This window comes from Patiria miniata, unplaced genomic scaffold (genome assembly GCF_015706575.1).
Source record: "Patiria miniata isolate m_02_andy unplaced genomic scaffold, ASM1570657v1 HiC_scaffold_24, whole genome shotgun sequence".
In the NCBI taxonomy this organism is placed as follows: Eukaryota; Metazoa; Echinodermata; class Asteroidea; order Valvatida; family Asterinidae; genus Patiria; species Patiria miniata.
Window position 1 is genome coordinate 16,673,535 of NW_024037063.1, and position 25,391 is coordinate 16,698,925.

Here is a 25,391-nt window from a genome sequence, read left to right on the forward strand (position 1 = left end):
TGTGTAGAATGCTGAGGTCTGAATCCGGATTGGACGGGGAGAGAAGGTCATTAATATGCACGTATTCATAAAAAGCAGTGTATGGCAGGCGCGGCTCTCAAGAATGTTAGAAATATAAAAGGCAATATTGTGATAGGGCGATAATTATTAACCACTCTTGTATGCATGATTATGGACAACAGCATTTTCCCATTTTTGATAGCACGCAATAGTGAGATTGATAATGTAAGTTATGGAGATTTGTTTAGCCCCAACCTTTAAAAGTCTATTTTTTCAATACCCTGCAGTCGATTTGCCCAAGTTATGTAGAGCTCGTCATTCACAAAACCTTCATCTATATCACATGATCAAAGCACTTGTTCGCCATGGAATAGGAGTGAACCAAGAACAAGCATATATATAGTTAAATTTAACAGCCTCAGGCGCGGATCGGCTCTGTCAAAAAAAAATTGTTCATAGAAAAGAGTCCTAAAAAATAATGCGAACAACCTCCCGCTCTGACACCCCCCGCTCTGACACTCATGGTATAATGTCCGCCTGTGCAATATACGGACAGAGCCAGCTTGGATAGGGGGTACTTGTACACCATTCTGCGGTAATCTATCGTGAATAATCGTTGAATTTGAACAGCGACCCCTATTGAAATATGGTACCAGCCCCCCTGGATGATGACACCCCCCCCCCTGCACAAATTCCTGGATCCGCCCCTGGCAGCCTTTTATATCGTCTTGGCTATACTAGTGAAGAATCGTTTGGAGTATTAATAACTGATTTGAGAACTTTCACACAACGGTCATCACATTTAACAGGTTCTTTCGTCTGTATGGGGAACAGCAGATTTAATAATTTTCCAAAGTTTTTGATCATCATGTTTATGTTCCCGAATAGAGCTCGTGTGAGTTTTGGCTTGTGTAAGGGTAATCGTGAAAACTCCTAATAATGGGGGAGTCAGGTTGGCGTAGCGGTACTTTCCTCGCCTTCCACCTCTGTGACCCGGGTTCGAATATCCCGCCTGGGCCAATGTGGATTGGGTTTTCAGCCCCTGCCTGATTCCGTGGGTTTTCCCCAGAATATTCTTCTAGGGTTTTCGTCCCACCTCTAAAACTGTAACTTCTTCTCATTGTCTTCTCTTCACAGGTTTCTTCAGGCTTGCGAGCTACAGTGCTAGGGCGCTTTTGAGGAATCCTTGGTTTCATTACCAGAAATGATTAATAATAAATATCGTCTGCACCGCGCCGAGTGTTTGCATTCGACGGTTTGCTTGCGGAATGATATTTTTATACCTTAAATATCTGTACCCAGACTCTCATACGTTTTACTTTAATATAGCTAACTTTAGGTATCCGACTAAATTATTGTCAAATACTTTACGTTTAGAACGAGTATTTTGAGTAAATACGTTATTTTCCCCTCATTTTACTCTTTACTTTATTCAGCTTATCTGTAAAAGAAAAGGTACATTGCTTTGAGTTTTAGTTGTATTTAAAAGTGGATGAGAATTTCTGCAGAGAGTGAATACATAATTTATATGGACACCATCTGTACGTTTGGAAATTAAACACCTCGGATCGATAAAAGCTTCCTTGGTTGCCACTGCACTGTACGTGTTGTGCCCATTCTTGAAAATCACGCATTCTCGAGAATGGGCATGCACATTCTTGAGAATGTGCAACTGGATCCTTGCTCAATCTTGGCAAAAAATAACTCTTCCAGATTGAGCGCACATTCTCGAGAATGCGCGACAAGATAACGGTCTTGTCGATGCCGAGCACCGGCTGCGCTTGGCAAGTCTAGCTGAATCCTCGTTCACTGATTCTCAATAATTATACTGTTGCAACGCAAGGCTCTGAAAAGTAGAGTGGATATGATAAGTAAAGGCGTATTAATATGGGGGGGGGGGGGACCGGGAAAATATAAGAGACATAATAATACTAGTGCAAAGAATTCTGATTTTTGGGATAATAAAAGCGGGGGGGGGGGGACGTAAGAATGAAGAATGTGAAGAATGAGAATGAATACTGCGACATCCCATAGTGCTAATGCTATTTCCCATTTAAATTGCCACCAATTTATTGTTCACATCTCACCATAACGTCGCAGAGCTGGATTCTATCTAGTCAAAAGAGCAATTTTGGCAGCTTCTGGACATCGTTTTTTTTTTTGTGGCACGCATATGATACATGCAGGGACTTGTAACTTGTCTAGCCTAAACAAAGCACTTCCCAGACTAGTTCCCAGTCCTCCGTTATTACAAAACTTCCCATAGTGGGCAGAAAAAAGCAATAATAACAGGTTTAATTTGATTCAAATTATCGTAATTATACGAGTACAGAAGCATAGCACATTTTCTTTCCTCTTTATATGAATTGTTTCCCTTTTAACCGCTATACAATTCATTTAACATAATTATGTCGTGCAATGTTTGTTAAGATTGGGCAAAATTCATAAATTGTGCACGTGATATTCCCAACCAATCTTAAGAATGAGCGCTCATTCTTAAGAACGCGTGCTCGTTCTTAAGAATGGGCGCTCATTCTTAGAATGCGCGCCCATTCTCGAGAATGTGCATGCCCATTTTCGAGAATGCGTGATTTTCAAGAATGGGCACAACATACGTAAATCCCACGGTACAGCGCGTGCAACAACATGCAATGTGCATTTGTGTGATCGTGTTGTACAATTTGAAGTAGTGTGTGGTACTGAAACGAACCCTGAAAACTACTGGTAGGGTTGTTTTTCTCATCATAGCTGAACAGTTTTACATTTCAAGGGACATCTGTTTTTCCAACAGTGTAGTGGTGACGTCCGAGCAGAGCAGGCAGAATGCCGACCAGAGCGGAACAAATTATGGGCGGTTTCAAGTTGTATCCTTTTCCCCATTCATGCCATTGCCATGATGATGTTTTCCCCTTTTTGCAATTCATTTTGCATTTGCAAACAACCGTGGAGTGTGGTCATATTGATATTGCCATTGCATTGGAATGGGAGATTCACCGAATGGGATGCCGTTCGATTTACACAAGAGCGGGGTTGTGTTTCATTGAATAAGCCATTTTGACGTTTTGCTTGCGCATGTGCAAAATCTCATTAACAATGTATATTTTTAAATAAACAAAACACGCCAGGCTGACCTTGACCAATTCCAATTGATCAGTACAGTAGGAGGCTTGCGCATCATGTGCGTTTGCTTATCCAAAAACTTCGGCATGTTCAGTGCTCCACACGAGATGTAGAATTGGCTTATTCAAGTAGTTATGTCATAATTACAGATGAGATAGGCCCTAGATCAGCAGAACTTTAAGAACTACCGGTACTGTAAGGTTTTTTTATTGCTTGAGTAACTCCAACGCCAATGCTCATCGCATTAGAGCTGGAGGCACAACTACCGGTATGTTAAAAAAAACTAGATTGTAAGTAGCCCCATAAATGTGGCCAATTTACTGGACTACCTCCGTATTAAAATAAAGGCCACACTTGGAACATGTACCAAGTAGACTGGATCTTGTTTGTAAACACAAATGCATTTCAAATGTTGATAGGGAGTTGGGACCTAGCTAGCTCGAACTGGTTTCCACTCATAATTCTGACTGTACTGATCATGAAGGGAACCAGTTCAAGCTGCCCTAGTTCCCGACTCCCTATCATCGTTCAAAATGTACTTGTGTTTACAAACGAGATCCAGTCTACTTATTATCATAATCAAAGCATCGTGCTCGGTAACGGAATCAGGCTTGGGACATTTGAATGAACGCTGGGCAGGAACACATCGCGTTGTTCAAAACGAGTTAGAAATTTAACACGTTCACAATCGTGAGGGGAGATCTCGGAATTGAACGGGAATTTTACTTTTCATCCAGATCGTAAGTCAACTCTAGTGCCTCGATCTTAATCATCGATCTCACTCATACCTCAGGTGGCATATCTAGTTATTTGTAGGCCATTTTGAGGGTGAAATCTGATGTTTTTGTTGGGCAATGTTGGGTTTTTAGGTCAAGGACAAAATTGTGTTGCTCGGCATATACATGTACGGATTAGCTTGGACCCTACTATCGCCAGACCATGTCTGAATGTTAGAAAGGCGTTAAGGTGGGTCCAAGTTACTCGGAAGTGTACCGGGGTATGTAGAATGCAACATCTTTTATGCTAAAGTTAGTAAAGTATTTCATGCTACAGTTTACCACTAGTGGTATTTTGTAGCTTTAGGTGACGTTAGGGCTAATAATGAAATCTGTTGGTGCAAATTTGAAATCGAAATAGGTCTGTCGAATATACAGAATATTTGAATATTCGATAACGGCATATGAATATATATGATTCGAATATTCAGAAAATGTGACTGATGAATGAAAAAAAGTATTTGTGATGTTATAATCTTCTAAAGCCCCAGTCACACCTTTACGGTTTGAACTACGGATCTCCACGGTTTGAAATTCGTGACAATCCGTGGGAGTACCATTTTCATCCTTTGTACATGATCCGTGGTTATCCCTCACCTTCCTTTGGTATTCGTGGAGGGGCTGCGGAAGTTTGAAACTGTTCATAACTTCCGTGGTGAACTTTAGTACTGCATCAATCAACTGTGCCAAAAGAAACGTGACATGAACTGGGAACAAGTCTCTATTTACTGGGCAATTCCATGAAAATGTCATCTTGAGAATCATAAATTGTGTTTCATAATAAATGGTCATGTTGGCTACCATTTTGAAGCTGATAAGGTACAGAATACAAACATTCACTCAATTTTTCATCAAATGCAAAATTGACATGAAAATGGGTGAGAAAGGCACTTATTGGTTAAAAAGCAAAATGTTAATAAATTGCAATTTTAGGCATATTTTGCCAATTAATTAAGTATATTTTGACAAATTTTCTTGAATTTTGTAATTTTTAAGCAAAAAGCCACGTTTTATTGCCTAGAATTACAACATTGAATTTGTTTTGCATTTTACCCAAAATCCTGCCGCTTTTAAATTTTACCAAAACTAAGTGTCAGTCTGTTACCAAAATATCTAAAATTTTTTTTTAGTCTTTTATATTAGTTAGAATAACTTTCCTTTTTTGGATTCTCTGTGGTCATCAAGCTATGAACAAAATTGACAAAGAAAATTCATGTACCATTTTGTTATTATTGAAATAAACCATGGTAACAGACTGACGCCTGTGGTAACAGACTGACGGTAACAGACTGACACATGTACAAGTCTATGGCTCTAGATGCAAGGCATTGTGGGTAAAGTGCATAGCTAAATCAATGGCCCAGGTGAAGGTATTCTGACCACTACTTCAGCCATGTGCTTTGGCCTATTTTCTTGAAATTTGGCAAGAATGGTGGTTAGTAGGTACATAATAATTTGAACTCATTTGGTTGTGCTTTACTTTTTTATGTTTTTGAATTTTTTTGTCAAAAAACATTATTTTTGGCATAATTTGTACATTTTGCATTCAAATGCATTCAAATTTGGTACAAATATTGTTTGAGTCAATAGAGAAGCATTCAAACAACCTTCGCCATCCTACTGCAACACTAGAGGGCGCTATATCAACTTTTTGGGCCAAAATCATCATTTTTCTTGATTTTGGCCCAAATTTGAATTTTACGTCCAAAATCACACCTGTACTTACACAAGGGTTACAGACACCTAAAGCCTCAGTTTAAACAGGAAAAGAACATGACAAAGAGGTCATACATGTAGGTTTACTGTGCATGTTGCACATGAACTCAGAGCATGTCAGTCTGTTACCACCGATGTCAGTCTGTTACCGAGCATATTTTTGATCACACCATTTTACCCGGCAGTGATTTACGAAAACCACCACCATTTATAAACAGCAAGGACTTAGCTTTATAATATATTTAGTGTACCATTACTTTTTATTTGCCAACTTCAGAGAGTTTTTCCACTGAACACTCAGTTTGGAAAAGGCAGGATGCGCAAGTGTCAGTCTGTTACCATGGCAACACATAAGTTTACCGGACCCCAACAAAGACTAAATTTGGAAAGAAAAACTGCAGGTTATAGGGGCACTTGCAATGAACAAAAATGTTCTTGAGTTTGGGTCCTAACTTCAACATCCTTAGAGAAGGGATACATTGTGAAAACCCCTCCCAAGATGTCAGTCTGTTACCCATGGAATTGCCCTGCTACTCATTTCTCCATAGTCAGCCACCAGACTAATGACACTGAATGAAGAGGACAGTCTTTTTAAACAGTTGGACCATGGTTGGACATGTATTAATTAGTCTAGTCGTTGGCCTTATTTTGAAATCATTTGACTTCCCTCTCATGTGCAAAAAAATGAAGAAAAGCCTCCTTTGAAAATTGAGTTGAGTTTTCAACCTTGGTTGTTGAAATACTGAGAAATTTTTCTTTCCCCAACAAAAATTTTGGAGAATTTTGCTGGCTAAAGAGTGACTCAAGTTGGCCTGATTTCGTTCGCAGTTTTTCAGCCCTCAAGGTCCCAGTCGGGTTGAGCGTGTGCAGCGAGCCGCGCAACTCGCATAGCGTTGAAACAAAGGCAAGGTCAGATGACATTGTATAAGGATAGGTTGGACTGGTTGAATTGACTTTCTCTTTCATCCAGACGTGATTTTCTAACCTGCTCCTTCATTTACAAATGTTTATATGGTATCTGTTAGTGTGAAGTTATTACTGACAACGCTTTCATCAATCCAAGACACCCTGATTCACTCACATTGCGTCACCTTCCTGCCCGTATTCAAGCTCTCTTTCACTCTCCCTCCCATAGATTTCCCAGACTGTGGAACGCTTTACCCTCCCACATCAAGGATTCAGCTGTCATTAACTCACTCCCTCATTTTGTAAGAGTAAGAGAGCTGAAGCAGTCATTCTTTACTGATAACTAAATGTTTCCCGGTTTGTGCCATCACCAGTTTGCTAAATCATGTACATGTGTGGCAATCAATTTGTACTGTAATTTTGTGAGATTTTCCCTACGTTTGTGTGTCCCTTGTAAAATATGTGCGAGAATGCATACCTGTGGGTAATAGTAGTTGAAATAACTGTGCTTTTCCTGACCAACATATTTTTGTTTGTATAGTTTTGTTGTTTTTTTAATTCCATTTGTGTTCGATTAGTTTTTGAACTTATTTATGGCCCCCACCTTGTCATTAGTTTTATCCTTATTGTTAGCTTGTTTTGTGTTCTTATTCTATATATTTAATCATTTTGAGAGTTGTTTTTAGGGTCGGTTGGGTATCTGGAAGTGGAAGTATTTTTTTGTTTACCTATGTACATGTATGTATATGTACTTACCTAAACAGTACAACTGTATAGGCCTATGACATGATAAACATTTACAACTGTATAGACATGATAATCAGTTTGGCTGTTGAAGATAAAGACCAGCTTGTTGCCTTGACAACACATGTACATATTGGGGTATACATGACATTTTAGACAAAGCTCTGTTAGTACACTAAGCCCTTGCACTGGTTACTTCTGTGTGACAAGTTTGTTGCTGCACAAATTATACAACATTAGGATGTAATCACTACTTATGGTATCTGATTCAGTTGCTATAGCAACTGTGGTATTAGAAGGTCAATCTGCTGTAATGTCATTCACACGAGCACTTGATTGATATTGTTTACGGCTGCAAAATCATGTTGATTTTGCGACGTTTATGCAGCAGACTTGTGCTTGTGGATACTTACCTGACTTGATCAGAAAATATGCATATATGTAGGTGCTGTTCAATTAATTTGAATGTTAAAAGCGTTATGACAGTTAGATAATAATGTACTGGGAAAACTTACTTGAGGTATATGATGTTACCGGTAGTTATATGGATATTTGCATGTATTAGGCCACAAGTTTGTGGACCTTCTAAGGATGAACCGTCACTTACACTGTAAACTTAAACACTATCAAACAAGTTTTATGGAAACATGCATTTCAGATGTACAGTTTATGCTACCATATTTTTTAGTTTCACGCTGAAAAGTAGATGTTGTCGTAACATTGAGCACTGAATGTATTTTGCTGGTGACAGTTCTTCACTTTTGAATGAGACATTTACTGAAAAAAAATAGCCCAAGTATTTATGACCAAACAATAATTCAATTCTCTCAGGGCAGAGTGGTTTTTAGAATCAATAACGTGGGGACCGGGGACCAGTCTACTCATATGGCAGAGTGCACATACGCAGCTGACCAAAATAGAAGAGAGCAGGCTTTTTATTCAAGGAGTTTGTTGGAGAGCACAGGCAGTTTATCTTTAATTTCGTTCCACAACATTATTGGGGTTGATTGTCAATTTCTAATGTCTGTTCCTTTTCACATAGCATACGATTAATCAAACTTTTCCAAGGTCCAGCAGCAAATTTTATGCAATGGCATAAGTCCACTTGTGCCACAATTGATTGTGCAAGCTGTGCATTATTTCACCGTGCACAACATTTCAGTCATGACAATTGCACAAGAGTTTTACAGTGCGTACGTCCGCAACTTGTGCAACACATTATGGTGTAACTTGCGCAATGGTTAAAAGGAGGCGTAAGTTGTGGTGTGGTGACTGAAAATGACCTATTATACCAGCAGCTTGTGATTGTCGTGGTGCCTGTTATTGTACAACTTATCAAGGTTGCTGCAAGACACTCACAGCTTTGTGATTGAAGTAAACTATTTGCTTTTCTACTCATGACAGGGTTTTTAGAGTTGCCGCATGATTCCGAAGACAAACATATTCCAAAATAGCGGGTGGAGGTGCTTCAACAACTGCCTCATTTTTTCAAAAACAACCCAGACACTGCATACTAAAACAAACAGTCACTATTCCTAATTTGCATACGTATCCACACATTTTGGATACTATATGCAAATGATCCAATACCAGGTTGAGAGAGCAGGTAGTGGTGGGAGTGTGCTGCTTGACACCATGGGAGCAAGTTTGAGTTAACCGCACTTGGGACAAATTTGCCGAAACTAGGAAAAATTTTGTGAATTTTACTGCACACACAATGAAATCTTTTGGTGCAAATTGAAATTAACAATTAAGCCCAATGATGTGGACTGAATTTAAACACAAGTATTAAAAGTAATAAGGAGAACCCTCATGTGTAAGAACGTTTCGGGGGGGGGGGGGGGGGGAGAACCAACCACAAGCAATTACCAGGCTGCATTTGCTTGAATATAGCAACAATTCTGTGCTCAGCATAAGTGTGTGCTTTGAGATTAGGACCCAGCCTTTTGAACGTGGACTACGGTTCTTTTTTTCATTCATTCATTGTCATACATGTATGATATAACAATGTACCTTGTGTTATTGTGTACATACAATGTGTATGATTGAATGATTATGATATGGCAGATTATCCATAGTCAGCCTCAGGCACTTTTACTGTAGTGAACCACACATGAGTATAATAACCAGCTCTATCTGTCCCTGCAAGTGCATACTGATGTAGAGCGTACAAACCAGTCACGACAGTCACGGCAGTCCGGTTGAGTATAAAGAAGAACGCATCATGTGGCAAAAAAAACATCCTTGCTTAAAGGCTGATACTTCATGCGAATGCAAATCCAAGGAGACTTTAATGTCATGAAACATTCGTTTCAAAATTCGCCGGAGCTGAAATTTGTTCAATTTTTGAGAATCGCAGCCCGAAGAACTTGACGTCGCAAAGTGATCATGCATTCGTATGCACATCAAGTACATGTATGAACTGGCCTTTAGGATGCAAACTTATTTTACAAAGGTCTATAATGTTCCTCTGGGTGAGAAACAATTAAAAGAACTTACAGTGAAAAAGCAATCTTGTTGAGGGGCGCTCTTCCCATCACCTGCAGTCCAAATTACATTTTCACCGTTGAGTAGCAGCTTGGGCCTGGCTCTGGTCAGGGATTTAAAAAATCTAATGTGGTGTTCATTACATACATGTACGGTACATCATTGTACATGTAAGAGTGCTGTAGATTATGAGGACTTCATTTAATGACATCACATTTATAAGTCCAAGCCTGCTTATTACTCAGTGCCTGCTGGAAATATCAGGATTATGTAGTGTACAACTCCTTAATTTTTTGTTTTAAAACCAAAACTAAAACCTGCAGATAGTAAGGAAAATGAGTGTTTGGGCAGCTAATACAGTCATGCAACCCCGACCTGCTACGTTGTGGTTGTGGTTATACATGACAAATCTTGCTCACAGATGAAAGTGCTTGTTTCTACACCTACTGGTACCGGTATGTTATGCTGTGATGAGGAACTTACTATGCTGTGTAGAACTTATGGTACAGGTTGTTTTTGTTGAATTCAAACTAGCCAGTGGTTGGGTGTTTGAACCCCAACCAATGAAGTAAAATGTAGTTTTTGAGCAGCCAGTGAAGTTTTGTTCTTGCTACCAGGTCTGTATCTGTCAAGTCCAGTGGTTTTAGTAGCTTTGTTTCATTAATATTTCATTTGTAGCCAGGTGTTTAATTGATTCTCATTTTCATGTTTGCCATTGGCAGGATTTTTTCACTGCATTATTTCAGCATCTTCATTTGGCCAATATGAATTTACTTTTCAAAAATTGGACAAAATTAATGGAACAGTAATCCATGGAATCATCCCATTGCTGTTCAGACTTAAGTAACAAACGTTCATGGTGGATTCAACAAATGTACATGTATAGCTTGGCAAATTGCATTGCCAGCATTTGCCATCATAGAGCTTTTACCATGTTTACATAGCTTGGTTGTTCATCATCTTTGTCTTAAAATTGTCTGGTAAGCTAACAAATAACAAACCAAAAACAACAACACCATCTCCAAAACCGGCACAATTTATAAATAAAAGAGTCTGAGTGTAGTTGTTCATTTCAACCTCCTCTGCCCTTTTTTTGTGTTCGTCTTGAGTGCTTCCATTAATTTAGTATGCCCACACATCATCACTAATGACTTTTTTTCAAGTACTGCGAACAGATGCACTTACAGTACATGCAAAATGAAACCCATTGAGTGTTTCAGTTGAGATGGTTTTACACTTACAGTCCCATTTGCCCCGCAATCCCTTGGGGTTTATTGTTGCAGAAATGGCACTTTTCAGATAATTTTTCTCCACGCTATGTTGGACACTAGAGTGTTCTCAGGCTCTTACCCAGGGGATATGAGGTGATGGAGAATTCTTTTTTTCTTTAAAGGCTTCAGAAGTTAAACGGCATGTACGTGTAATAAGAGGAGATCCTTGGGAAATACATGTACATTTACTCTACAGAGGTTGGAGAAACATACTGACTGTTGATACATACATAATACATGGTTGGAGTCTGTAGTGCATTGGCATTTCCATCTGATGACTCAGTGATAACAACGAAAATGAGATACCCAGTACATGTCCACAAATTTGCTTTCTAAATACGTTACTTCATCAGGGTGTCTTTATGGAATTTGCCAACACCAAGACCACAAGATTAAAGACTAATCAAGGTGTCAGCTAGAGAGGAAGAAAGAAACCCATACATTAAAAAAAACCGATATGAATGTTTTCACATTTTGTTGAAAACTAAATAATTATATAAGGGCAGAAGACGGGATTCTTGCAAGGTGTTGCACAGTAAGAAAGTCTGAGGGATGGAGCTTGAAGACTAAAATGGGGGGAACTAGCTCTGGCTTTAGGAAGACAAACCAAACAATGGAGTCACGGTATTCTTGTCAGTTGCAGTATGCAAAAGTTGCTAACGTTCTTGACCTCTTTCATCACAACCTTTGTATTTGATAGGAATGTTGTGCAATGTTCACGTAAGTGGAATGCAGGATGTCCATGTACTATGCATTATCAGCAAGCTCACATTCTATGTTGTGCACGAGGATGTGTAGACTGGCACGCAAACATGTATCATGCACAAATACACAGCCACCTAAACCAGGATTTACGTGTCTGCCACTGAAAGATTTGCTGCAGCCACTTCTACAAATCCCCCTGGTTCTAAGGTAATTCCTTACAATCTGCACAGGCGCCAAGGTTTGATCCTGCAACACATCTCAGGGAAGTGTTAATCCCCCATGAAACTGGTCCAAGCTAAACTGTAACAAGGGTCAGACTTGGCTAGAAGTGGAACTCACATGCCCCTGGAGGGGAAGAGATGTGTGTGTGTAATTGTGGAAAGCAAGCAGAAAGAATCCTGAATAGACACATGTACATGTGTACATGACTTTCAGTGAAAGAGTCTAGGGCCCATAATGGAGTGGATGCTGAAGTAATGAGCTTGTATAATATATAGATATATTGATGAGCAGTGCATGCAAATAATGTCACTAGTAGTTTTGGATAAATGCTGGGCTCGTTGCGTGACTGACAATTATTTTCAGGTACTACCTGTACATTCACCGGTATATAGATATATGTACAATCTGCATGATAACAGGATTTGGCCAACATATGTCTAAATTAAAACTCGGGTGTCAGCAAGAAAACCTAACATTCTCTTTAGATAGTAAAGATCTTATGAAAAGCAAAATGCAAACAACAAAATTAATATTGGCTGGGAAAATGCATGATGCCTAAAATAGTTGTTGTGGCCAGCACTGTTGTCAAGAAGTAACCACCCTCAACTGCTGTTTACTGTTTTTCAGTAAAGTGCATGTTTACTCATTATACATGCAAGCTTTTTCCAATAATACATGAAGGCTTTATTGGCCTACATAACAGTGCTCAGTCTTGATGGACCATACGCGTGCACACCACACAACAGGAGTGTGACACTAATCGCTTGTCTCTGCAGATGCTTTGCTATCCATGTTTTCCACTTGAGTAAAGAGACCTTGTTGCCAGGGTAATTCCTCCCATTCCCGCTGAGATACGCATACTTGACAGTGGTGACATATGGATCCTGCTGAAATAACAGGCTCACTTGAGCTATTGAGTTTATTTATCGGTTTCATTGTAATGATGATCCTGTAAATTATATCTAGGTTGTCCTGCATATTTATTTTATCACAATTACAGTTAATGTATCGCCTACTAACGTTGCAATTGGCAAGATGAATATATGCATATCATTTATAAAGATGGTCTTCAGGGTTTTCGCATGCATACCTGTACATGTAATATGCAGTGTGTATGAATGTAGTGTTCATAAAAACACAGGGACACAAACCTGTAGTTAAAAACAATATTAACCCTAACCTTCCCAAATCCTCCAAAATAGAGGATTTTGCAGGATTGAGGCTATATGGCGAAAATATGTGGCTGATTTTGGAGGATGCACTATGTCAAGGTTTTGGGCCGGACCTAATTGTGTTGTTTGTGCTCAGCCGTGCATCAATTTAGGCATTATACTTGAAATCCTCCGCATTTCTCCAGGATGTCACTGGCTCTTCCTCAACATATTGACAATGATTGCTGGAGGATTTTGCAGGATTGAGGTACTTAGTGGTCACCCCTCTAAGGACCACATTTAAGAAGTAAAGGAGGATTTTGCAGGATTGAGGTTGTATATTATTAATCCTAGCCAAAATGCCTAGGGAGTTAGGCTTAATGTAAACAAAGTTTTTAATAAACCTTTGGGATAAAGTTCTGTCTATATATATACGCACATGTGCACATTCAAATTGTAGTTTTACCAAAAGTGTGTTGTCATTCCAGCATTTTGTTTGGATATGTAGTTTAGACCCCGTTCCCACTTGATCCACCAATTGGGGGATCTGATCCACCTTTTGCCAAATTGCCGGATCAGATCCCCCAATTGGTGGATCAGATCCGGCAATTGTGTGTAGTGGGAACGCTAACCGTTATAAGGTGGATCAGGATCAGATCCACCTTTTCTGATCCACCTCTGGACCAGGATACAGATCCCCCAATTGGTGGATCAGATCCAGCAATTGGCGGATCACGGCAGATGGGAACGCAAAAGGTGGATCTGATCCGGCAATTTGACCTGTCAACATCCGCACGGTGCACGAGTGGCGCGAAAATGTTGCGGTCTTAAGAACGAAGAAACACGCTTTCAGGCATGTAGCTCATGTGAAAATTTCCAATGTACACAACGTGCACAATAAACAACCGCTGAACTACGGGCTAGCACCGCGCATGCACGTGGTATATCCTGAAACTACACTAGGCCTTTTACAATTTTCGTTGCGTATTCTTCCATTTCTAAACCATTTTTTTTTCGAGAAATTTTACTTATTTTTCCATCCATAAATGACTCTGAGTCCGCACTCACCAAAACACTTCAATTTGGCACAGAATCATGGAAAAGCTTACGAATACGCAATGAGAATAGTGCCGATAACGCGGTGCGTCTGGAGGTGACAAATCTGTAGTATTGATTATAGAAAATTGGAAAAGATGTCGTAGTACATCATGTGACCATTTTTAACCAATGAGAACCTTCAGAACCAGGGAATCCCTTATCGATGCATTGGTTTCTGCCGTGATGTCACACAATGAGCGGCGCTGCTCGATTTCACCAGTTAATTTATGCACGTACGGATCCTCTATCCGTGATTTATGTCGGTGAATTCGCGTAATTTTTGTCGGTGAATTCATAGCGCTGTTAAAAACTGACCCATCCTGGCCTAGCATGCAACACTACTGGCACTCCACAGAGCGCGCGTAATTCCGAACTCAGTGACCTTTCAGACCCAACATTTCCGTTTGAAAAGGTGGATCAAGCATAAGTGGGAACGCGACTTGCGGTTTCGTTGCGGTAAGATAACGATCACACCAAAATGCCGGATCGTGATCCACCTTTTCCAAATTCAAGTGGGAACGCGGTGTTAGAGTGTATGCATGGTGCACATAAATCAATACTGCAAACTGTTTTTTTTTAGTTTAAAGAACATTGGACACCCTGGAAGTCTCAGAAATCTGGTTGGAATTAATGCCTTCTAGCAATGAGATTAGATCTCAAACCTCTTTGTGAGAGAAACGAGAGGGACAGCTAGACTTTTGACTCTGGAAACATTTATGCCAGATAAACAAACATGTAGAACTATAGGACAGTACTCAGAAACTGACTTTAATCCTTGTCATGCTGGTCAGGATTTTCCCTCAAAGCAGTGTCTTAAGTGTATATGAAAGTGGAAGTAAATTCATATATGAAGATTGAAAAAAAAAAAAAGTAGCAGCCTTCATGGAATAAAAGTCAAATAATTTTCAGTACAGCAAAAAAATCCAAGCTATATGCAGAAAGTGGAAAACAGAGCAAAGTGGAGTCCTCCCAACTTGATTGCATACTATATATAGTGAGCTTTTAAAATGTGCAAACAAACAATCTGTATGGATATTATTGTATGTTTTCACAGAAGTGAAGAAGAGCTTGATCAGTGTTAAAGATCAACAAATGTGCCATATTTCATTTCACCTAATGTTTTCATGGTCTGTCTCCAGTACACATTCCATGATATTGACAATATCTTGAGGATTGGGGAGAATGATTGGTGTAGGTTCACCTTCATGTTGGCAAGTGTTGTGATTGTGTGCCATATTTAGCACATGAAGCTCACTGGCTGCAACTAATTTATGGAGATGCTTCGCTGTACAGCCTGGTAATGATCAACAAATTTAGAACCAATTTTATGGGGCTTTTAAGCACAGACCAATACATGAATATTTTTGCTGGACAACTAAAGCACAATGAACATGATGAAGTCACCATTGTATTGCATGTTGCTACACATGTTCAATTATGTAGTGGTGCATGTTCAGTCAGGGGGCATGTAGGGAGAGATATCATGGGGTTTGTATCCGTGAGTTTCGGGGATAAGATACACAACACATTTGTGTTACAAAATAGACCCCAAAACAGAAACTGGCACATTAAACCATGCAACAGTCCATCATTTGCAGCTACCGGTATCCCAAAAGTAAGTGACGTAATTATTGTTGAAAAACATACTTGGTTGAAAGTTAGTAAGGAGACTGAACTCCCTGTGAAATTATTTCTGGGAAGCTGTCATTTTGAAGAAATCAAGGCATTAATCCTACGGTGCGTCTAAAGACGCATCGTTGGAAATTTCCGCTAGTTGTTTGGTTTTTTTTTATTCGGCGAAGCGCACGCAAGCGTTGATACCACGCACACGCGGGCGGTTGCTTTAATTCGTCGGATCAGTGTGCGATATCGCGTAGCTGCAATCGGCTCAGTGAGAATGTGTCTCGGATGCTGAATTCAGGCCCAATTCAAAACATGATTTAGCAACTTTTGATTTGAAATCGAGATCCTAGAATATTGTTTTTCTTGAAATATACTGCTGAAGCTGAGCTGAAATATTATCAGGTTACTTCTTTAGATATTGAGCATGTTTGTTGCTTCAAACGAACAAAATGCACAAATTACAAATGATGGACTGTACCTTTAATACACTCCATAAGAACATGAATGATAGCCCCAGAGCTAAACATCTAAAAATATTTGCACTTGAAGTGAGTCAAAGGAGCCTAAGTCTTCTGTACTAACTTTGTGTCCTTCAAAGGCACGTTTCTCATACTGTGCAGAAAATGTCCAAGAAGAGTGAAGTTGTTTAGTGAATTGTGCCAAGACCACTTTAACATTTAATAAGCAAAAAATTCAAAAGTACCGTAATCTCAACTCCCAAATAACTGAGTTGTGTTTAGGTGGGCATGGACGGGCTCATGTTGTGCAAAGGCATGTACATAACTACATATAGTGGACACCAGAAATAAAAGCAATGTGAAACAGACATTTATAGCTCACCACTGCTTTGAGACTCACCCTAACCATAAAGTTAAATCCATTAAGTGGCTTAATCCATGTACCATTGTAAATTGTTATGATAAATGTCCATGTCCATGTACACATGGAAACAGATACACATGTAGCTCTGTGTAGCTCTTGGTCCATGTACATTTCTGGTTAATGATTTAATATGTGCAGCTGTTGAATGCATTGTAAACATCATATTGTAAAATAGTAGTAATGAGTTATTTCACTGTTCTTAATGAGATTAAAGTACGCCAGTAGGAGCACTTGTGTCTTGACTTTCCAAAGCTATACAATCAAGTCCTCTCAGGTTTCATCTTGACATCCTGGGGGGGGGGGGGGGGGGGGGGAGGCTAGTCACCATCTTGGACACTACCGGTAAATAGGTGGTGCTATTCGTCATGGCGAATTTGTGTGTTCTATATTTTGATTTGGTGGATCATTTGCTGACTGAGGCCCCCCCCCCCCATATAGTAAATGTAGTTGTACACCTACATGTGTAGTACATATAGTTAAGTGTGTCTGAATAAGTCTTTACATGTACATGTAGTGCTTGTATGGTACATATGTCAATATGTCAAAAATCAATTACATAGGAAACCAAATTAATATTCACGTAATTACTGGCTGACCAGTGGTGAATTTACAGGTACACATTCTATTTTGCATGAGCTGAGTACACCCACCGTTAGGTGTTCATTATTTATGGTCAGCTGTGTAATGAAAGCTCATGTGTGTAACATGCACGTGTCGTATGAGTGTATTTTCTCATATCACATTGGGATGGGGATAGGAATGGAGATGGGGTAGGTTGGGGGTAGGGTGGGGGTAGGTTGGGGGTAGGGTGGGGGAATGCAACAAGATGTTTCCTTCATGCTTTCATTTGAATATCAAAATGAAGACTTTACATGCATGTATAGTATACTTTTGTGCTATATTTGTGCATGCGAGTACATACAATGTAGATACATTTACTGTTCCTGCAGTATGGACTGACGTTAGAATTCATGCAAGTCTATTGTAGAGGTAAAAGCTTTTATTGGGTAAGTCATTTTTTTATAGTGTCCAAGCTGTTAAAAGGTTTGACTTGAAATATGAATGGATCCTTTAGAACTGCCCCCAGCTTACATTGCACATTTTTGATGATGATCGAATTAAGGCATGTGATCAATTTTTGTTACTATAGCAACCATGTTAAGGAGTGAGTTGCCTGTATATTTGATGCATGATGGAAAAGCTTGCAAATTATATTTCTGACAGTTTTTTTTTTTATTTTTGCTTTGTTTTTGTTCTGTTGTTACATTATTATTTTGTTCATTCTCATTCCTTGACTGAGTTGAAATGTTCAGAAATTGGATGAATTTAAGAGACGCTGAATCAGGGAAGATCCTATGGCAAGGCAGTGAAGATCTGTAAGTATGCAGTGTAGGAGACATGCTTCAAGGTACTCTTTATTTACCTGGCAAATTAAAAAGTTGAACAGGGACAGATAAATGTCACCCTTTGGACCATAATAGATACATAGAATAACTCTTATGTGTATGTACTGTGGAATGATTCTCGCTTGATTGTTTGTTTATGGTGCAAGTGGTACTAGACTTGAACGTCCCGGTACATGTTTGGAGAACAGTTTCAGTTTTCTTTACCTTTGAAACTGGAGACATTGCACATTATAGACCACTTGAGCAGAGCTTTTCTCTCTTGCGTTGTGTACATGTATATTTAGCCTCATGGATTGTGACATGTGAGACAGTAGTGTAGATTCATGCACCAATGTTCAAATTTCAAACAATCATTCGTGGCAGGTGCAAAAGGAATGGGGGGGGGGGTTCTTGAGGACAATGTACATAATAGTCCCTTGACCTTCGCATCAGTACACTCTGAGGGGATTCTTAACAATTAAGCTATCCTTTTTTAACCCATTCCCAAATCCTCCAAAATCCTCTTTTTTGCAAAATGGAGGCTTTTGCAGGATTGAGGCTATGGCAGAATTAGTGTGTGGCTGATTTTCGAGGAAGCACTGTGTCAAGGTCTTGGGCCGGACCTTGTGATGTTTATGCTCAGCCGTGCGTAAATTTAGGCCTATACTATACATGAAATCTTCCGCACTGCTCCAGGATGTCACTGGCTCTGCCTCAACATATTGACAGTGATTGCCGGAGGATTTTGCAGGAATGAGGCAGTGGCCACCCCTCCAAGGACCCCACATTCAAGAAAAAATGAAGGATTTTGCAGGATTGAGGATTATTATTACATGGAGGCAGTTGGAGGATTTTGCAGGATTGAGGTTACATCCTATCAAAAATGCCTAGGGAGTTTTGGTTAATGTGTGGAATTAAATCTCACTATGTTTTCTTTGGGTCCGTATGGCAGCTGACATGGCAAGCCAACAACTTTGTAACATTGTGCTTTGATTGTACATGAGAGCCGTCTGTAGCACTTAATGAAAGGACTGCATATAGAGGATTTGAAAATGTGCCAATACAAGGTGATGTAGCAGCTGGTTAAAAATACTGACGTGTCTGAGTTGCAATTTGATTACAGTTTTAGCCAGTTTTTTGTTGCCTAAAAGGAAGGGTAAAAATGTACTTGGGAAGGGAAACTATTTTGGTTCAGTTTTCATTTGTTTAAGCATGCATGCATTGGAAGCTTACATGTGTGTGTACTCATTTCTAAGTGCGTGTGTTTACTACTTTAAGGATTTGATTTGACATGCTTTGTCCTGATACATGTACATGTATATTACTGGTACTTAGATAGAGGCCACCAAAATAGCAGTTTTTTGTACACTTGACACGACTTGCACAAAAATGCCAACCAATTTATGAATCTTGATTTGAATTCCTTTGATCACTTCATTTAATCTGTGTTAAAGAAAAAAAATCAGATTTTCATTGTCAAAAAGAAATTACAAAAAAATTGTACACATAAAAAACAACAGATAAAAATCTTGACTGAAGTACCGGTAGGGACAAGAAAATAATTAAAAAATGGAAAAAAATCCCTGTTGCATTGGCATTCATCTTTTGGTATGGATACATGTAGTCAACAGTGCACCGGTACACTCTCTCTTTTTTGTGGGGGGGGGGGGGGGGAGGGGATAGGCCTAGTTTTTGCCATTATAAAACAACCTAGGTGTATTTTAGTAACCTGTCAGTCTGTCACATGTAATTAGATTTATGTTTTGTGCAAATGAGAAAAGTGAATAACTTACATGTGTTGCAGTTGTTGCTCGTGCCAAATATTAACCACACTGCCACAGGTAAAACACCGTTCTTTGGATACAGTCTGCAATGTACATGTATTTTTTTTTTCACGTGTTTGTTATTTTTGCCAGAAAACAAATTTCATATTTTAAGTAACCTGCTACAGGTAAATACATTTCATTTATTTAGTGGTAATATGAAAAGATAATACCTAATGCATTTGTCGGTCGTGTCAAATATTAACCGTACGTCAAAGGTAAGTTGGACTTTGAAATGCCAGCCATGTATGTTTTCTCCTGTGTTTTGTGCCGGCAGCATTTTTCATATCCGTACTCTTACCAAACGACAGCGTGACTTTTGGCACTGTGGCTCTCCTGGGAACCTTGTTTGCACATCCACGCGTGTGTGCGCAGTGCATGGATCCTGCACCAGTTTAATTAAGTAGACATCATCAGACAGGCCCATAGTAAAGTGACTCGGCAAATTATCCAAAACTGCAGGAATACGACTAGCTTAATGCTGATCTGCTGATTGGCAAATTACAATGAATTACATTGCATGTACAATCTGCCCATTTGAGTAATTGGACAACTTTAATGGAAGACAAAATGAAGCGGAACTGCGTAGCACTGAAGAAAAGTATATGTGAAGAAAACAAAAGTTAAAGCAGTGCTCACCGGGAATTATTCTGGCTGAGTTTTCGGCCCCACTGGGCCTTCATCGGAGCTGGCCTGACTGTTTGAATGCAGAAAAATGGAAGACAGTACATGTACATGCACAAACAAATCACAGTGGCATAGAAATAGAAAAAACAAATTGTAAACACAGGACTGTGCATTGTACAACTGGCCAAAGATTGTACCACTGACATCATTGACTTCCATTTCTTTTAAGAAATCTGTAACATATACCTTGTAGACAAGTCAGAGAGCATTTGGATTTGAATTCTCCAAAATTTTCAACAAATTCTCTGGGCTGTGCTAGGGCTTGTCAAACATGTCATTGGTGCAAATTCGAAGTGGAAGGTATTGACATGTAACAACCTTCAAATGTCATTTCGGGGGAAGAGAATGGCAGAGAAATAAAAAATGTTGGCAAATCTACATGACCTAGGTAAATTCTTGGGGATGTAGGATCATGTTGGTGGTGTGTATTTACAGATAGTACAGAAACCCAACCCCAAAATTCAAATCCCGGCAGTTGTCTGAAGGGCTTTGTAGGTTTACGGTGTAAAATGCAACTTTTGTGAGTGTCATCTGTCGTGTGTTAAAATGCACATAAACATGAAATCTGTTTTTGTTTTGCATGTAGCCTGGATTTCATTTTGAAAATTCCCCACAAATGGCATTCACAACCGTTATTTTCCTTTGTGTAAAAAACTTACTTAGTAATATGTAAAGTTGGTTACGGGCCCAGATCCCATAATCTAGAACCAGTTCCTGACATTAGTGGTGATGGGTACCCGGTTTTTATGCGCACCCCTACATCATTTTTCACATCAGTTGCTTTTGATGAATGTTTCCACTTCTAATGAACTGTACAATTTTAGAATTTTTCTGACATTCAGTTGCTAACATTTGTATAATGTGTGTCTTTTTAGTGGTGTTTACATGTTTGTATACTTTTCCTGCATAATGATTTTCATTTTTAGTTACATACACATTACATTGGTGTTTTTAATTACATACACATTACACAGGAAGAAGAGTTCTTTGTTATCTGATTGTGTTACCCTAAAAGAAGTCAAAGGATTCATTCAAACCTGCAGTGTACATCCTATGAAATCCTTGGATTTCCATGTACATGTACATTATGTAACTGTTTGTCTTTTCTTCCTCTCCTCTTCAGATCTCAACCAGAGAAAGAGCATGAGGCCAGGGTGCCCAAGAAAATACTTAAATGCAAAGCCGTCTCCCGGGAAATCAACTTCTCCTCGCAAGAGAAGATGGAAAAGTTCCGACTGGAACAGCGGGTGCTCTTCAAAGGAAAATGCCTTGAGGGTAAATCATGTGTACATGTAGAGTGTAGAAGTCTCCATATGGAATGAAAGATGTGCACGCAAACAGAACTTTCAAAGGATGTTGTTTTCACATTTTGTTGAATGAATTTATTTTTTTTGCTTCAGTTGAGGCCCAGCAGTCTACACAGCCCTGTGGCTTGCCTGTCTGAGATAAAAGATAAATGACAGTGTGAAATAACTTTGTGGAGATTCAGTTCTGCGGGCCTTTCCTGATTTCAGTTGCAGATAATGGGATAGAGGCTGTTCAGAACTGATGGGTAAATTGTGATAACTCGCTCTCCAGGGGCCGTGTAAAACACAACTAGGAGGATGCACGACAAGATGATTGATGGCGGATGCACACACCTAATGCCTAGGGGGATTATCTCTCTGTCAGAGATTGGATTAAAAAAAAATGAGGAATTAGATATGAGACAAGATTGAGATGTCCCTTGGAACTTTGCGTGGTAAACGCTGGATGTCAGTTGTCAGATTTTCAAACGAAGTCATGTTGAGGATTATGCTGTGGGCATCGCATGCAATATTCATACATCTTATTGTGGGGGAATTTCATTTTCTTGCAAGGAATATTAGTGCTCAGGTATTGGAGACCAAGTACACGACCAGTGAGGTACAGTTTTTGTGTTAGTACATGCACCTCCTTACAGATAAGCAACAAAGTAGGAAGATAAGCAACAAAGTAGGAAGACACATTCATGTGTATGTGTCTTCCTACTTTGTTGCTTATCTGTAAGGAGGTAAGGAGAGCTAGCTACATGTGCATGGAGTGTACAAGAGACACATGGGCCCAGTTTGGTTTCACGGCTATGGTCACATTTTTGTTGTGGAAAAGATCATAATAAGCATAACAGAGTGAATGCATTGCGAAATTCTCTGACAAATGGCAATAAAAAGAACTAGGACAGTGGCCATTACAGTCGAGTCTCGTTAATACAAACTCGTTCGGACCTAGCCAAATTGTTTGTTATATCAGAATTTTGTATTAAGAGGAACATTAGTCCCATTCATTGTGCACATAAATGCACAGTCGGGACCATGGCTTTATGTTTGTTATAACCAGAATTTTGTATTAACAGAGTTTGTACTAACGAGAGTCGACTGTATACAAATTTGCATGTAACTTGGAAGTGGTGTATTGATTCACAGGCGCAGATCCGGGGAGGGGGAGGGGGGAGGGGGAGGGGGGAGGGGTAAACCCCCCGAGCTCTGTCAAAGTTTCTTTATTTATAGAAATTCTTAAACAATAATGTGAAACCCCCCTCCCCCCCCCCCCCCCCCCCCCCCCCCTATTGATTTTTGGAGGCCAAGTGTCCGAACAAAAGAACCTGTCTACATTTAAGATTTTTTTGCTAATGAAACCCCCCACTACAAAAATTCCTGGATCCGCCCCTGATTCAGTAGGACTTATAATGTGTCAGTGTTGTAGTCTGGTCTATCACACCTCATCCAGGCTCAAGTCTAGTCCCTAGCTTCTCAAATGAACTGACACAAGCATTCCTTTGCTATCGTTCCTCCCTGATACTAGTGGCTGACCTCAATTTACATTTGAATGGACTTGTGTGTATTTTTATGTTGCTGAATGTTGGTGACACTTTAAGGGTTAAAGATGCAATGTTGTGTGTTTGTACATACAGAGTGGTACTTTGACTTTGGCTTTGTTATACCCAACTCAACCAACACGTGGCAATCATTGATTGAGGCAGCTCCAGAAAGCCAAATGATGCCGGCAAATGTACTCAGGTATGTTAGCAAAAGCATGTAGAAATTGGTTAGAAATGTACACGATCTACTGGGAATGTTTATACCGAGGGCACTCTGTAGCACCCAAATTAAATGATCCACATAACACATAAAGTTTTGTTTATTGGTATCCAATATTGACTGGAAATGGCACGTGCTAGTGTTTTCTCATTCTATCCACTCATTACTAAATTAAGAACAAAATCCAAATCAAAGAAGACTTAATGTTGGATTTTGGTGGACAAAGAGTATAACCTGGCTCTGTTAAGTAGAAAAATATGGTTGTTCACACAGTGTTCATTGGAATAAATGCAGCAAGCTGAAATATTGATCCACTCACGCCATATCAACATATGTTACCCTCTCCTGTTTCTTGAACTAAAAAAAACCACTATTCAGTACTGTGATGCAAAAGCACTGCAAAGGGATGATGAAACTCTGCAAAATGTTATTGGTCCCTTCAAATACATGTACACAATCTTGTGTTTCTAAATCTTGTGTAATTGGTATTTATACATAAATTGGAGATGATAGAATAGGTAGCAATTCTGAAATGAAGCTGCATGGTAGGCTGCACCTGTCCCCTCCAGTAGGATATACTCATGCCACTGGTAATGCTCATCAGAGTGAAGACTGCGCAGTGAGTGGCATCGATGTTCACTGCTAGACCGGATGGAGTGGACACTGATGTCTCTTGCAGGTGTTTCATACCCTGACAGACACATCCGAGGAGTTATGTCTTGTGAAGCTATTCAAGCGCGAACAAATATGAAGCAGATAAGAGCAGAAAAACAGCTTCTCTAGGACAGGAAATCACAGGCTGTACCATTATTGGATGAGGGTGTTTCAGGGCATTTCAGAGCCTTGCTTCTGTACATGTATGCTATAGAGTACCGACGTGCGCAGCGTATTCTGTTCCACACGCACAGCTTAAATGTATGAAGCAGAGATGCCACTTTTCCGGTTTTAAACCGGAATTCCGGTTTTTAAAAAAAATCTCACAAAATTCCGGTTTTTCCTGCCGTCAAATTAACCAGAAAAAGAGAAGAAAAACTGTGGAAATGCGTTGATTTTTACCTCGATTTAGTACATTTAGGCGCACGCATGGCACAACGTTGTTCGTTGAAGTAGTCTTAAAAACAGTCTTTGTGTATGTTGTTGCCGAGCCTGCATGCGATACAAGCGGCCAACGTACTTAATTGCACGCAGTATACAACGGCGCCTCGCGCGTGCTTCACCGCGTGCGGGCGTGTTGTGTGCTAAGCACACGTAGCATTCAGCCTGGAAATCAAGTCTATCATTTCAGCTATCGGTGGTTTCCGATCGCAGTGATATATGTGAATACAAAAAATGCGGGTACCAACCATGTTTTCGTTGAGCGCATCGCGTAGTAGTGCAAGGATCATGTACACCGACAGCAGTGTTGTGGAATCATGCATGTTTCGTGTCGAATATTACGTTGGAAATTCGGGTAGGCAGAATAAATATTAGGATGGGAAAAAGTCAAAGTGATTGAACGAACCGACAGCTTTAAAGGCCATAGAAGCAAAATTAAAAAATAAACAGAACTTGGCTTGGCTACAAGATAAAGATGACAACGGGGACTTTGTGTTGGACACGGAGTGGCTTTTTCACACACACAAAAAAGTCCGTTTTTTTCAAGCAGCCGTTCCGGTTTTTTTCAAGCAGACCTTGTGGCATCTCTGATGAAGACAATGACAGATGACGTCACACTTCAGTACTCTATAAGAAGTATAGAG

At 39.6% G+C, this 25,391-nt stretch overlaps 1 protein-coding gene across 1 annotated transcript in view; it reads left to right on the forward strand.

Moving 5' to 3' along the window:
* The first annotated feature begins 2,618 nt into the window (after positions 1 to 2,618).
* The window catches only part of LOC119731616 (retinal rod rhodopsin-sensitive cGMP 3',5'-cyclic phosphodiesterase subunit delta-like), a 28,557-nt gene continuing 5,784 nt past the window's right edge, over positions 2,619 to 25,391 (forward strand). Inside the window, exons 1-4 of the mRNA XM_038204820.1 lie at positions 2,619 to 2,864; positions 18,015 to 18,077; positions 21,720 to 21,871; positions 23,526 to 23,631. Of these exons, the coding sequence (XP_038060748.1) occupies positions 2,824 to 2,864; positions 18,015 to 18,077; positions 21,720 to 21,871; positions 23,526 to 23,631 (362 nt within the window). The 5' untranslated portion in view covers positions 2,619 to 2,823. The remainder of the gene's footprint in view (positions 2,865 to 18,014; positions 18,078 to 21,719; positions 21,872 to 23,525; positions 23,632 to 25,391) is intronic.